Genomic DNA, 15,218 nt, shown 5'->3' on the forward strand with positions numbered 1-15,218 from the left:
CCACAGCTGTATATTATTTGTTATTTAGAGAGGTAAACATCTTTTCCATCCAGTCACTGAACACTTCTAAGCTTGACCCCGGTGACCTATAAACACAGCTTATAATGAAATTTTTCCCTGAATCATTACATATTTCAATTGTAAGACATTCCAGTTTTCCATCCACTGCAAAAGTGGATGGAAAACTGAAAACTGCAAAACTTCCTATTTTTTTTTCACATATATTATGACTCCTCCACCTTTTAATCCACCTTCCACATTTTATTCCGTTTTTTTGTCAGACAATTTTATTCTGCATGTAAATGTTGAAGGTCTTCATATTGTTCATCATTTTTGCAATGGTTCTGGTGGATGCAGAACGGAGCTTCTGTTGAAGTATTTTCAGCTGGTTTTGTTTCAAGTTTCAACTTCAAGTTGCTGCCTGTTTTTTTTTTGTCACTCCTATAAAAATTGTGTTTCCATCTGCACTACAATTATATTTTTATCTATTATAAAAGTGTTCCCAGTGGTCTTTTAATTATGATTATGATGTTTTAAGTGAAAATTTTTAAAAAAGCCGGTGTGGTTTTTAGGGTGTATTTTCTGCAGAGCGGCAGGAGTTCATCAGAAATTTTGCCTGAGTTGTGGGCGGGACTGTGTGCAGAATAAACCCTCTGCTGATATCCTTTGTTTACACTCTCTCCCGCTTCCTTACAGCCCCTCACAACCCCAAGCTAACATTAGCGGTTCAACAAAAATCAACATTGTAGCCGTTCAGCGGCACAGTTAAGATCCAGATTCCAGCTCAGACGAGGAAAATAAAGACGTCAATGGATCTATTTGTCTGCATGTGGAAGCATCAGAACGGAGCAGAGCAGGGAGCTTTTCGCCCGCCCATTTCAGTTGCTGCCTCCCAAACCTGAGCTTTTTCAAACAGCAGGTTTTTGTCTGCTCCCATCCATTAAGATTTGAATACAGAAATGCTCAGAAAAGCTGTTTAATCTTAAGTTTGTTTTATATTTGACCTCCATCATGAGAAAACTGCCTCTAAAACATGTCAAAAACACCACAAAAATGATTTTCATTAGAGTGGGTCTTGAAGATTTTTCATGTTCAGAATTTAAAAGACACTGTTAAGGCGTGTTTTGGGTGTTTTGTTAATGCAAAATCTCTGCATAATTAAGGCTATGCAGCTATTCACAGAGAGGGAGGTCCCAAATAAACATTTTGTTTTCGTCCTCAGCCCATTTCCCATTGTCTGTCTCCATCAGTTAACGGGTGGGAGATGTGAAAGGGGTGGGGGCTTGTGTGTAGGTCTGGGGAGGGGGCTCTATTTTAATTATTCGTGCTTGTTTTTATATTTTATTTTTTAATTTTGTTTTGTTTTAATGTAAAGCACTTTGTGTTGTGTTTTTATAGGAAAAGTGACATATCAATAAAGTTTGAGTTGAAGTTTGACAAGAGAACTGATAGACTCTAAATCTAAGGACTTTTATCACACAGAACCAGAGTTCCAAAAATCCTTACAGTGAAAATTCAGGCACCAGAAGAAAAAAAATTAGATGGCAGCAAAAGACCAGTTCATTAAAAAAAATATATATTTTATGTCACAAATGTGAGTTAACTTCTTAAATTTAAGTTTATAGAAACACATCAGGTAATAGTGTGCAGGTTTGGGGTATAAAGCCTCTCCTCAATAATCTGTTTAAATTAAAAGAAAGTTAGAGCTGATCTCCTTTTCTCCTGATCTCTATGCTCAGATATACGAATACACTCATCATCGTTAGGACTTTATTATGGAAAATGAATCATCAGTGTGAATATGAAAGTTTGTGTATCTCTCAGACACCCTGCAGGCACACATGAACACACACTCAAAGGAACTTGGAGAGCCTCACCGGAGATGCTTCTGAAATCACACACGTCAAAGTAGTTGCAGCCGCCAGCGCTGACCTTCCCATCAAGCCAGGACCAATGTCATGTTGCATTAAGCCCATCTGAAGACACCTGATGCATAAAATTGTTCTTTTCCTAGTTGCTCAGGTGAGTGAAGTGCACACAGCCGCTTGCCAGCGTTGTTCTGAGGGTTTTTTAAAGAAACAGATGCAGAAAATGGACCTGCTCGGCTTAAAACGGTATGAATGTATCACTGTAGATAATTAAAATGAAAATGGGGATTGCAGAAAAGAACAATGCTGGTTGAATTTCCCTAAAGTAGGCTGGGTGTCCGGGGAGCTCAAGGACAGCGTAGTTAATGGAGCATCGGGAAGATGACAAGGAAGAAAGGAAATGAGGCGGATGTTGGGAGAGGCACGGATGACAGAGGAGGAACAACTCCTGGAATATGGCAATTTCTCATAGAAAGAGGAAACTGAAATGTGATTGTCATAGATTTAACGTTAAAAGCCGCAATTTTTAGTTTTCAACTTATTTTTCATGAAATTTAAGTAACAGCTGAATATTTGAGAATCTATTTGAGTAAAAATTAAGGTTTTATGCAAAATTCCTCACATGGATTTTAATTGTGTTTTATAGAATCCAGATTTCTGTTTGGTGCGTTCCAAACTTAGAGGTGCTGCAGCTGCCATCATCCATCCTCCATCTGAGGCCGTGGCGGGATGTCAGCACTCACACATCAAAGTGAAGACTGTATGCGACAATTCTGTCCTAGTTCCTTGACTCCCTTGACCCTTGACAACACTTCTGCATGTGTGTCTGGGGAAAGGCATGTAGTGGGCAGTCGCCTCCAGATAGACGGCTACATGCTGTCACCTCCTCTGTTTCTGGTTCCAAACAGTGACGTTTGATTTGTGTGTAAATCAGACCTCAATACACAAAACTGCAATAAATAACCACATTCACTCCAATGAAAATGGGGGTTCTAACATGTTCTTGTGGCGTTTAAATTACGTTTAAAATTGCATTTCTGAGTATTTCTTTAATGTTCACGTACAAGATTACACAGATCGCTGCCTTTTGATGAAGCAAAGAGCACCTCTTAAGAAATGTAACATACATGTGACTCCTGAATTCTTCCTGAAAATACGTTTTTCCATCAACATTTAAGGGAAATCTGCCCCCCAATAAAACTAAAGTATTAAGGGTTTGTGGTGAATCAGGAGAGTTAAAGATCCACTCTCCCTGAAATTGTGTTTTTGGTGTTTTTAACATGTTCTTCTGCCATTTTTCTATAATGGAGGACATATATTAAGAAAATCACGCTTAAAACTGAGTTTCTTTATTAAAATCATTGCAATACAAGAGTAGAGAAAAAGTGATGTTTGACAAAGAGCATTGGTCATGCAGAAAATACGCATGGCAGGACACCCCCCCCCCACACACACACACACACTCTGCTCCATTCTGATGCATCCACTTGCAGACAATGGATCCATGGATGTCTATGTTTTCTTTGACTGAGCTGGAATCTGGATCTAAACTTTACATCTGGATAGTTCCGGTATTGCATTTTTGTTGCATCAGTAATGTTAGGTTGGGGCTGTGAGGGGCTGTAAGATAAGCGAGACACAGTGTGATCAATGGAGGGGAAAGGGGGCGGCCTCACCCTGTGCCAACAGTCCCATCCACAACTCAGAGGTGAATTTCTGATGAACCACTGCCGCTCTGCAGAAAATATGTCCCAGAAAACGAAACCAGTTTTTCAATTTTGGCTAGAAAAAAAAGAATAATTATAGTTAAAAGACCACAGGGAAAATTTTAAAAATAGATCAAAAGATGAGGTTGGACAAAGAAGAGATTTAGCCTTAAAACTATAAATGAATAAAAAATGAGACAAGAATGTGTCATTAAAGAAATATTTGCAATAGATCACCAACCATGCAGCTGTAAGGAGGTATTTGACTAAGCTAAGCAGCTGTGTAGAGTCATTTAGTGTCACGGTTTACCACAAATCTTTGCCAAATTCTACTTTGAATGCAAACCTGTGGAAAATTTACATCTTAAATACTTGGAATACCTAAAGCTCTTCCTCTTCGAGCTTCTCACATGCAACCAAATGAGCCAAAACTGAAAGTATGACTCAAATAAATGCATTTATTTGGTCAACACATTTCTGGGATGAGTTTGAGGCTTCACTGAACGGCCTTTGGAGAGAAGAGTGAGTGAGAAAGAGCTACAGAGGGGCTTCCTGAGCAATGAGCACTTCAGTGAGGAGCTGCAACCTCAGCACAGCTCAGGAACCCTCAGAATTCATCATCCAAGACAGCAGCTGGCAAAGCGGCCGGTGGGGCAAACACATGCATGCAGCCAGACGCAGCAAGCAAGCTTGTTTGTACGCTGCCCACCACTTCCACTCTTCAAGGCTCTCGCAATCCATCCTGCTGTCCCGGAGAACTTACAGGCCGGAATTTGTGCAACGCTTTGTTTTTTCCTGCACCTCTGAGCTGTCAGATTCCTGCCGCAGACTCTGAAGGTGTGATCGTAAGTGCAGAGTGTCTAAATGTCTGGACAACCTCAGATGAACGTCATGAGCCAAATTACCTCATCCTATTGAACATTTGACACAATAGATTTTGGTTTAAAAAAAGTTTGACATCAAAAGAATCCTGTGCATCACAAGTGGCAGACGTTTCTTGTTTTTGAGTCGGGTCATTTGTTACAATGTGAGAAATATCAAGTTATATCCATAATATCAAGCCTGTCCTGTCATTCCTGATGAATTGATTTTGCCTGTAAACAAACTCTACCTAATAACTTCAACACTTAATGACTTTTGTTAATAATTAATCGCTATATTTGATTAACATGTGTGTATTCTAAACATTCCTGCAACAGAAATCTCAATTTATTGTTAATTATCATTTTCCTCTTACATTTTTAATCTTTCTTTTCAATCGATGCGATTCTTTGTTTCTGAAATAAGTTTCATATGTGATTTTTTTTGGTATTGTCTTGAAATAATGCTTAAAATAAACCCCCCAAATATCTAATCAAATGTTTACTTTTTGCCAGGACTACAATTAAATGTCTTTAATTCATATTTGCCTTACTATTGTTCACAAGAATGACACATAATCCTAAAAAGATAACTCTGCAGACAACCTAAACAGGATTTGACAATATCTCTTACTTTTTACAGACATTAATACAAAAAACATCTTTAGAGAGGCAGAAAATCCATTAAGAAATGCTTTAAGAAGATAACATGGTTCGTCATTCCTTTTTTATACATTTATTACTGTAATTGCATTAATAAATTGTAACTAGTTGCATATTATGATCAAAATTCACCCCCAAAAAAGAGATGAGGATTATGATTCAGTTTTATGGGATTGTTTTATCAGGAATAGTTTACTGTGCAAACAGCTCAGTTTTACTCAAACGCAAATCTGAAGGTGGGATTTTTTCCCCAAATGAAATCCAACAGCCAACACAAAAATCCCACTGGAGAATTTAATTTGAAAAATGTAATTAGAAAAGGCCCCAGAAGAAATCAGCCAATGGCCTAGAAATCTGGAACTAATGTAACCCTTTTCAGCGAAGATACTGCGTTTACCAGATATTTGCTACTCTGGCAAAATAGTGTTAATCTCTATTTTTATAATTAAATATTTACTATAGGGGGGTAACCATTTTATTGAATAATTATACAAATAAAGATTCTTAAAAAGAATGAATGGCACCAACGCCAGTAACCTTTATAATGTCAATGGAGATGAAAAGAGTGACTGAGTCTCAGAAACAGACTTTTTTTTAAAATTACAACCAGCAAAACAGGATAATATTAAGGTAATTTACTGGATTTAATGTACTTTTTACAGCAATAATATAATGAACTTTTAGTAATCAATCCTGAATATCAAAATTCGGTCAGAATCAATGTCTGTACTTTGCTGCCCTCTGGTGGTAAATTTGAGGAAATGACAACTGAATTCAGGCAATGAGCACAATTGGTACTGAAGCTAAAATTGAAAAATGACAAAGAGGCACCCATAGCATTCAACAGCAGTAATTCACATTGTGTTGACAAAAAAAGTTTGTCTTTTTTGCCGAGCGGTCCATCTTCCACGTCCTTCCATCCTTCCGTTTTTGAGTTTCTGTGCAGGTTGTGTGGTCTTTTCCTGGGTGGGCTGTTTCTCTTGGTATAAAAAAGAAGTCTTAAAGGATCTGTTCTGTGCTTGAAGCAGAGATATCTAGGAGTCTCCATGCAGCATATGGGTTAAGCTCCTCCTGATCTCGGCAGAGAGCCCACACATACATCATCCTGAGAACTTTATCCTGGAAGAACAACACAGGGTAGAAGAATAAGCCAGAGTTCACAGAAAAGTATGACTTTACCATAGTAAATAATACAGACTTCATTCTGTGTTTGTGCATTTAGATTTAAGACTTATTTTACTTTATCAATACCCATTATAAGCATAGTGAACATGCCTTTTAAAAAAATTGTCAGCTGTCAAAATATAATTTTTATTAAAATTAGAAAAGACTAACATTTAAAAAGAAAATCTGCTGAGACAAACAACAAGCTTCTAAATGAGTATTTAACTCTTCAAATTTAAATTGAATTAGTTTTAAAGTCCCACTCCATTTTCAACAACATGGTTTCTGCAGAGAGCAAGTTGTCGGTTAGAAATTTGCTTCCGAGTTGTGGGCGGGACCACTAAGACTCCGCCCCCTTTCCCTCCATTCATAACTAAGCTACCTTTTAATGTGCTCTCCTGCCAGCTTTCAGTCCCTCGCACCCCAAAGTAACAATAGTGGTGCAACAAAAGTGGCGAGCAATATTGGAGCTATCCAGCAGTACAGTTGTATTAATAATAATAATAATAATAATAATAATAATAATAATAATAATAATAAATTTGATCCAGAGCCAGAGTGCAGACGAGGAAAACAGAGACGTCCATGGATCCATTTGTCTGCTGTGAGTATTTTGTCTGCTCCTGTATCACAATGATTTTAATAAAGAAACACTCAGAAATGCAGTTTTGAGCTTAATTTTCTTAATATACGTCCTCCATTAGTAGAAAAATGTCAGAACACGTTGGAATGCAATTTCAGGGGGAGTCGATCTTCACCTGTCTTGATCCACCACAAACCCTAAAGATTCCTGTTTTATTGGGGGGAGATTTCCCTTAAATGTTGATGGAACAACATATTTTAAGGAAGAGTACAGGAGTTACATGTATGTAACAGAGGTGCTCTTTGCTTCATCAACAGGCAGTGAATCTTGTAGCTTTCGGCATCACTCACAGGGTCTCCCTCCACCACCTCCCCTTTGGTGTTTCGGATCACCATGACCATCTGAGCCTGGAAGGTGATTATCAACACAGGACCTTGCTCCATGATCTTGCCCATGGCCAGCTGGAGAGGAAGGCACACAAATGCTTCAATACCTCAACATATTTGTTATTCTAGTGATTTTATGTCATGAATCAGCGACTAAAAACACAAAAGCAGAAAATATGTACAGGTAAACCAAGTAAGTTACACTTTGTGTTAACATGTTTTGGACTTTTTAAACAGAAAAATCTAAAAGCAAAGAGAACCTGAAAAGTGGAAGTGACTGCTCCTCTCAGTTCAAACACTCCAAACCGTGACTTACGTCGATGTTGTCTATGTCCAGAATCTTGGAGTGGAACTGAAGCCCCATGGCTTTGGCCTGCTGAACGGGATGTGCGAGCTGGCTGTATGTCTGCAAACAGGCAGAAAAAGAGAAGTTGCCTCACAACAAATGTTCACCGGTTGAAGGGCGGTCAGCATCCGAGCTTTGGGAGGAGTCTGCGTTTGTGTGGGAGACCTTACGGCTTCATAGCACCAGTCCTTCAGAACCTCCAGCTCCCCTCTGATCATCGCCTGAAGAAAGACAGCAAACCTGCAGTCACATACACCAGTCTTCATCATCTACTGAGGATCTTGCTTTTCAGTCAATCTGCTTAAACACATTGATAAAATATGGCCTTCCTCAGACACAATTCCACGATTTACATCTCCTAAATAAGACTCAATGTTGACAGCTCAACGTACCTCCAGTATGTTTGGAATAATGTCTCGTTCGCACTGCTTCAGAAAAGCATCCTTGTCAAAGGAAGGGTCCACTTTCAAAATCTCTGTCAACACTTCAGACATTTCTGTCTTTGAAAAGAGTCCACCTAAAAATAAAACACCCACAAAGAGAAGCAACATCGAGAGAGCTGCTACGGCAGAACCCAGCAGTGGTTGGGGATGTTTTCAAAGCAGCAGGTCTTTACTTTCTCCTCACTGTGGAAGCTGAAGTCAGCCTCTCCCCACCGCTTTGACTTCTCTCACCTATGATGTCCGTCATCTTGTCTGTGACGGCTCGGGAGGCTCGGATGAAGGCGTTGTCACTCTCGTCATACTTCATCTTCATTTCAAAGAACCCTTCGGTTCACACAGAAATGCAGAGAGGGGATCAGACTAAGGCTTGGAACATTTTTACAAACAAGTCAAGCAGATTCACAAAAAGTGGACACACATTTCTGTCACTTGAAGGGTTGGATCAGACAGTCTGCACAGCGAAACACTGATAAATACTTGTCTAATGGTCAACTGTTGCATTTAATGATCAAGAAATATTAAAACCCTTTAACACAATCTGTGATCTATAAGTGTGAAGACTAGCAGGGATCAAAGATGGTTCCATAGCAGAAAAAGTTTATGTTATGTGATGCTAACAGTTTGTTTTTTTCAAAACGGTTTTTAAGTTCTGCCCAATCTTTTCTTTGTGAACACAGTGTGACGGTCTGAATGTGTATCATAGGCACAGAAAGGACTGCAGGTAAAGAATTCCTGCTGCTGTACTACATTTTGTCATTTCTGTTCTAAAGTGTTGTTGTGTAAAATGACACAACAACACTTTAGATTTGTCTAAAAGCTGGAACTACACTACATCCTGCTTTTCTTAAACCTTTCAAGTAAATTATATCCATATACATGTTAGTTTATTTATTACTAAATTAAGACTTTTTAAAATGATATTTGAGTTATTTTCGTAGCTACCAGGAAGTAAGACGACTTGATCTGAGGCTCCGCCTTTCGCTCCTTGTGGGTGTTGCCCATGTCATGACTTCAACCTAGAGCCGGCCTTAGCAGCGTTTCTGCATTTCGCCCATGAAAACATCAACATTTTTGCAAAGATGGATGTTCAGATCATGCATAGAATGTGTTTAGCCGATCACCACTAGCTCCACAGAGAAAGTGGGCGTGTCTATTAGTCTGGGGGCAGCGCAGACTCTTCCTGGAAGGGGCGGTTCTTCCCTTTGTGACCTCACAATGTGAGAACCCAGTTGTTTTAGTGGACTGGGAGGGGCTGGCGCGAATACTCAGAAATGAGTAAATGGATCAGAATACCGCTTTAGGGTCGTTTTTTTGTAAAAATGAACATTATCATCCACAAAAAAGCTCAAAAAGTTGATTTTGCACGTTAAATGCCCTTTAATTAGCATAGAAATTTAGAAATTTGATCAATGAAATAAGAAAATTATGAGCCACCTCTGGTATATGCATGAACTGCTAACATGGACCTGCATTGTAAAGGGACCATTTGGGGTTTTACAGGCTGATTAAATCTAGACAAAAAAAAAAGTTGTTGCTTTTTTTTGACAGAATGTGCAGCTTTTGCAAAAATGGCTGCAATATCTAAAAATAAATTTGAAACAGTTTCCATGAAACCCACTTCTACTTTAGAAATGTTTTCTGATGAATGGTAATTAAAAAGGAAATCGGCTCTAAACATCTGGATATGATTAAACAAAGGAAAACGATTTAAAAAAACGGAGTTTGGGCCAAAAAATAAAAAGCAGAGCAGAAAAACAGACACTTCTGATGAGCCTTACTGTTGAAGACCGCGTTGTTGTCTTTGAAGTCTTTCCACTGCTGGTACCATTTTGAGTCTTTGTGCAGCACGACGCCCATGGCTTCCCTGAAGCAAAGTGAACAGATGTCACTCAGAATGAGAAGAATTCAGTTCAACAAGGAAATTTAAATGACATCCAGAACCATCAAATTAAAAATTCAAAGAAAACTCAGTTTGGCTTAGTGTCCAGAGGTCCCTCACTCACGGTTCACCTTTCATTTTTTTGTTCAATTTTGCTTTATTTTATTTTTTTACAGTGTTCTGTGGTCTGATTGGTTGGAGACCATATGGAACCTTTTTTCCATCAAGTTTTGATCTTTAAGAGTTTAAACAAGAGAGAAAGGTGTGCAAATGTTTATATCTGTTTGAGAAGTGTTTGCTGACGGTTTTCACAGCCCAAAAGTCCCCCTATGACATTTCTTTCAATTAAAAATGTTCCCAGTAGCGTTTTAATTATGAATATAAAGTTTCTAATCAAAATCCCCCAACCTAAATGCCTTAAGAAGCCATATTTCATGTCTATCTGAACCACCGTTTCTGTGATCATTGGTGCTGAGCCCTTGACCCCCCCCCCTCCCTGGTGATAGGTGTGTCTTGCATGAGTGAAGAGCTTGACACAAAAAGGGGGAGGGGGCACACAAACAACACCGACTGACAGTCTCTATTCTCTAAAGTTTCTCTTTAGTGATAAAAAGCGGTGAAAAGTGACATTTTTTAAGAATGTGTGAACCACACATTTGTTTTGTCATTCCACACAAAAAATTCCACATTGCACTCATTTACACAGCAAATAAAAGGAAATGCTGCAAAGAAAGTAACTATTCGTGTGTAATTTTCCAAATATGTGCGGGCAGTGCTGAACCTTTTCTTGGCCACGCAGACCCAGAGGAAGGGTTAAATTTAGGATTACAGGTTACGGATAAGCGGTGTTCACACCGAACGCGATTCACGCGGCAGAGGCAGTCGGTTTCAATGTTAAGTCGATGGTACATACGCCATCTGAGGTCTAGCAGCGCAATTTGAACGATGGGGGTGGTGCAAAGGTCTGTCAGCAGCGCAGCACAATTTGGTACCAAATTGCCCAACAGTACCCGGGAAGGCCGGTACACTCTGGACAGTCTGTCGCAGGGCCGATGAAGCTGGAGCGCTCCCGATGTCGGCTCCCGGGAGGCGAGCTGGCGGCCAGACAGAGACCTGCTGCAGGATGGAGAGCCAGCCTGCTCGCGCCTCCTGAACTCTAAGATATTTTTCTTATTTTCATTGAGGCAACAATAGAAATTCATAAAAAATGCAGGATCACATCAAGCCAAGGCCCCAACTGACAGTGTGCTCAGTGAATGTCTCAGGCAATGGAGAGCACAGGATCGGACAGAGGACAGATCCTCATGGGAGGACAAACCCCTGCATGGGATGTACCACCGGACCATAACTGAAGTGGCTGATATCAAGAAGTCCTACCAATGGCTAGAAAGGGCTGGCCAACAGGACAGCACTGAAGCGCTCATCATGGCACCTCAGGAACAAGCCCTGAGAACCAGAGCGATAGAGGCTCAGATCTACCACACCAGACAAGACCCAAGGTGTAGGCTGTGCAAAGAGGCGCCTGAAACAATCCAGCACATAACTGCAGGATGTAAGATGCTGGCATGTAGAGCATACATGGAGCGCCACAATCAAGTGGCTGGAACAGTATATAGGAACACGTGTGCAGAATATGAACTGGAAACCCCAAGGTCAAAATGGGAAACACCTCCAAAAATGGTAGAGAATGAGAGAGTATAGTTCCTGTGGGACTTCCAGATCCAGACTGATAGGATGATAATGGCGAACCAACCAGACATTGTAATGGTGGACAAAGAACAGAGGAAAGGCGTTGTGGTGGATGTGGCAGTGTCAAGCGACGGGAACATCAGGAAGAAGGAACATGAGAAACTGGAGAAATACCAGGGACTCAGAGAAGAACTGGAGAAAGCCTGGAAAGTGAAGGTGACAGTGGTGCCTGTGGTAATTGGAGCACTCGGGGCAGTAACCCCCAAGCTGGAGGAGTGGCTACAACAGATACCTGGAAAGACCTCAGACCTCTCAGTCCAGAAAAGTGTAGTGCTAGGAACAGCTAAGATACTGCGCAGGACCCTCAAGCTCCCAGGCCTCTGGTACCTGAGCTTGGAGGAGAAACCACCCGCGGAGGGGCGGGTTGTTTTTTTTTAATGTGTCATCTATTATGAGAAAAATGCTAAAAGAACATGTCAACATCACCAAAAGTCTGAATTTCATTGGAGTGGGACTTTAAACACCAGTTTTTCATGTAAATTATCATTGTTGTAGGACTTTGTTTCAAATGAAGGGCTTTTGTGAAGGCAATGTCGTCGAAAAGATGAGTGCGCCAAACTTTCATGCAACTAAGGGAAAAAAGTTAGGCGCAGCGGTGCAACCAGTGCAATAACTGAGTCAAGAGCCCTGACACGGATAATTTAGCAGGGCTTAACAAGTGGACCTCTTTATCCAACCACTAACAGTCTTTGTCCACGTAGAACAAAGCAGAGAGCACTCACGTACTCGTTGGCTTCGAAGACTTTGCCTTCATCCCCAGCCCCTTTGGAGGAAAATTCGCTCCTCTTCCGTAGCCTGGGTGGAGGCCGATAAGGGCCGGTGTGGCCAAGATCTCCGATCTCTTTCTTCACACTCTCCATTCCCTACACATAAATCACTCAGCACGTTAACACTCACGCCTTCAAGATTTTTAAATTCCCATTTGTCCTCATTTGTACACTTATTCTGGGAGAAAATATGTTTGCTTTTCTTTACTGTCTGGTTTGGAGTGGATGAGGGGGCAAATGTTCACATAAAAACCCAAAAGTGACCGTGTACCTGAGATATTGCTTTGAATGCACCCGTCTTTCCCAGCATTTCTCCGCTCTTACTGACACTTTCTGCTGATGTCTTTGCTGTTTTGGCTGCTTCTTCCATTCCTTCTTTGATTTTCTTTCCAATTTCTGTCCGACTGACCTCTTCCAGGCCCTGTTCACACAGACAAGCAGACATATGGAGACTGCTATCCATGTAAAGGAGGAGACATCTTCCTTAGATGGGAGGAAACTCACCTCTTTTACTGTATCTGAAATGTTTTCAAGCTTCTTCTTGAAAACTTCCGAGGTCTTCACTGTTTCTGATTCTATAGTTTTCTGGAAAAAGATTTTAAAAAAGGCGTAAAGACAAATAAAAATGTGTATGGACTCAGAACGAGCCCTAATTTTACAGTTAATACCTACATATTTCTTCCGAGCTTGTTTCAATGCATCAGACTCTTCGAGTTTTTTGGCTTCTTCCCGAAATTTCTTTATATTTTCTTTCATTTCTTTGTTCTTGTTTAACTCCTGCTTAAGGTTGTCCAAAAACTCCCCGAGAAAGCCTCTTCTGCCACCGCCCTTCTCTCCGGACAAATACCTCACCTGTAAGAGAACAACACACCTGGACCAAGCAGCAAAAAGAGGACAAATGTACAAAGAAACTGTATTTTTCCCAAATCAGAGAAAATGTAAATGATATCAGAGGAAACAACATACAAATGAAAAAATATGTAAAGGTGTTAAAAACCAAAAAAAAAAATATTTCGAATGACCCGTTTCACATAAAAACCGAATGAATGAATGAATGAATGAATGAAAGTATGTTTTCACAGATGAAATCTGTGTTTGTGTGGACATGTGAAGGGAAGGGTGATATATCACGACCAAATAACATTTTTAAACTTTAGTTAGTGTGTAAATGTTTCAGTTGAATGCATCCATTTAAAAGTGCTGCTAAAATGAAAAGTTTGAGATGTTCCTGAAAAAATAATTGGCCGTTTATGTGAAATTCAGTAAAGACAGAAATGTAAAAGGCCAGGGCAGAAACGCCAATGAACTTACCCGACTATGGAAAACACATAACTTTTACTTGTAAAAAGTTGTTGTTTTTTTTAAAGAAAATACATTTTAGATGTGATCAGTTCAATCAGGGACTGAAAATAATAAAAGTCACAGAAAATGTCACAAAATTTCAGAAAGATCCATCATATGGTATAAAAGAGAAGATTATATTCAAATAAACAGTGACTCTTGTAGGTGCCAATAATTCTTAAAGCGAACTCTTGTGGAAAGCAGATGAGATGTAGGAACGTAGCCAAACTTTTTCTTTTCTTCTGGTTTGCGCTCATTACTTTGGGGTCAACATACCAACAGCTAAGCCATAAGTTTAGCTTTTGTGTTTTGACACAAAACACTAAATGTAATGTAATGAAAACATCTGCAATTATAATGTAATTTTTTTTTACATCAGGATCATTTATGGCTTTAAATAAATGGCTGATTGATCACTAAAATGAGTTGAAAGCAAATAAATACATTGAAAATATATTTAGATTCATATAATATAACAAAACGTAATTATTAGTAATAAGGAGAAATAATTATTATTAATTTACCTGTGCGGCGGTTGTGAGGAGTCCAGGTATCCTGTAAACACTGGTTCTGTTGGTGAGCAGGAGGTAAGTGGAAGGACAGACCATCACGCCTCTTCTGACACACATCTGTAGAAAAAGACACATCTCACTTTTTCTGTGCTGCATCATCACCTCAGCTCAGCCACCAATAAACACGCCGGGTGGCAGTTTTATTTCACATGATCATCTGTTCGCGTTTTTAGGTATCCATATATACATCTGTATACTTCTTTCTTCTAATTAATTGCGCTCGAATAAATCCCTACTCAAAAATAAACAAGAGACACGACACGAACGAAGTTATCCTGCTAGCTTTTTACTAAAAAATATCTACAAAGAAATTCATCCTCGTGGAAGCTAACACGACTAGCTTGACTGGGGGGGGGGGGGGGGGGGGGGGGACCCAAAATAAAAAAGCAAAAGTAGATTTTACAGTGAATGTGTGCAGTTTGTTAGTCCTGCATCAAGTTTAGATTTAGCTCGCAGTTTTTTACCTGATAACATTGACATAAGGGGGCCGCCATCTTCAATTCTTGCCTGTGACCTTTTCCGGTCGTGACCTTCCACGTGAACAGGAAGTGCTTTTGTAAACCCGCGAGAAACCTCGATCAAAAATGTGGCCACTGCCCGAAAGACACCGAAACATGGCGTCCATGTAATTAGACAGGGTTGTCCCATATCTCCATATCTACTTCTTCTTGTAGCTCAGCTTCTCTGTGACCACATTAAATCCAGTCCATTTGATTTGAAAAAATGTGAACTTCTTCCAATTAAATCTTGTGATTCGGAATCACTCTTTAATATTCCTGTAAAGACATCAGTCACATATCTTGGTATTATAATATCAAAAACTGAAAATGATAGAGGTAATACTAACTTTTTTCCAATTATTGATAAAATGAAAAAGAGGTTTATCCTCTG

General features: G+C 39.7%; 1 protein-coding gene across 2 annotated transcripts; it reads right to left on the reverse strand.

Annotated features, from left to right (window-relative positions):
- Nucleotides 1-5,717: 5,717 nt before the first annotated feature.
- On the reverse strand, nucleotides 5,718-14,940 carry timm44 (translocase of inner mitochondrial membrane 44 homolog (yeast)). Of its 2 annotated transcripts, none has more exons than XM_004067714.5 (13): nucleotides 14,792-14,940; nucleotides 14,280-14,384; nucleotides 13,087-13,266; nucleotides 12,919-12,999; nucleotides 12,686-12,835; nucleotides 12,374-12,510; nucleotides 9,798-9,883; nucleotides 8,251-8,343; nucleotides 7,969-8,093; nucleotides 7,747-7,797; nucleotides 7,547-7,636; nucleotides 7,195-7,305; nucleotides 5,718-6,216 (listed from the first exon to the last, which is right to left on the reverse strand). In XM_004067714.5, the coding sequence occupies exons 1-13, from the start codon at nucleotides 14,819-14,821 to the stop codon at nucleotides 6,097-6,099; spliced, it is 1,359 nt and encodes a 452-aa protein (XP_004067762.1). In that variant the 5' UTR covers nucleotides 14,822-14,940; the 3' UTR covers nucleotides 5,718-6,096. The 2 variants fall into 2 exon arrangements, with proteins under 2 accessions (XP_004067762.1, XP_020557928.1); XM_020702269.2 differs by having other exon boundaries at nucleotides 13,087-13,285; nucleotides 14,792-14,838.
- Nucleotides 14,941-15,218: the final 278 nt, after the last annotated feature.

Source organism: Oryzias latipes, chromosome 4 (genome assembly GCF_053564925.1).
Source record: "Oryzias latipes strain Hd-rR chromosome 4, Olatipes_Hd-rR_3.1".
NCBI lineage: Eukaryota > Metazoa > Chordata > Actinopteri > Beloniformes > Adrianichthyidae > Oryzias > Oryzias latipes.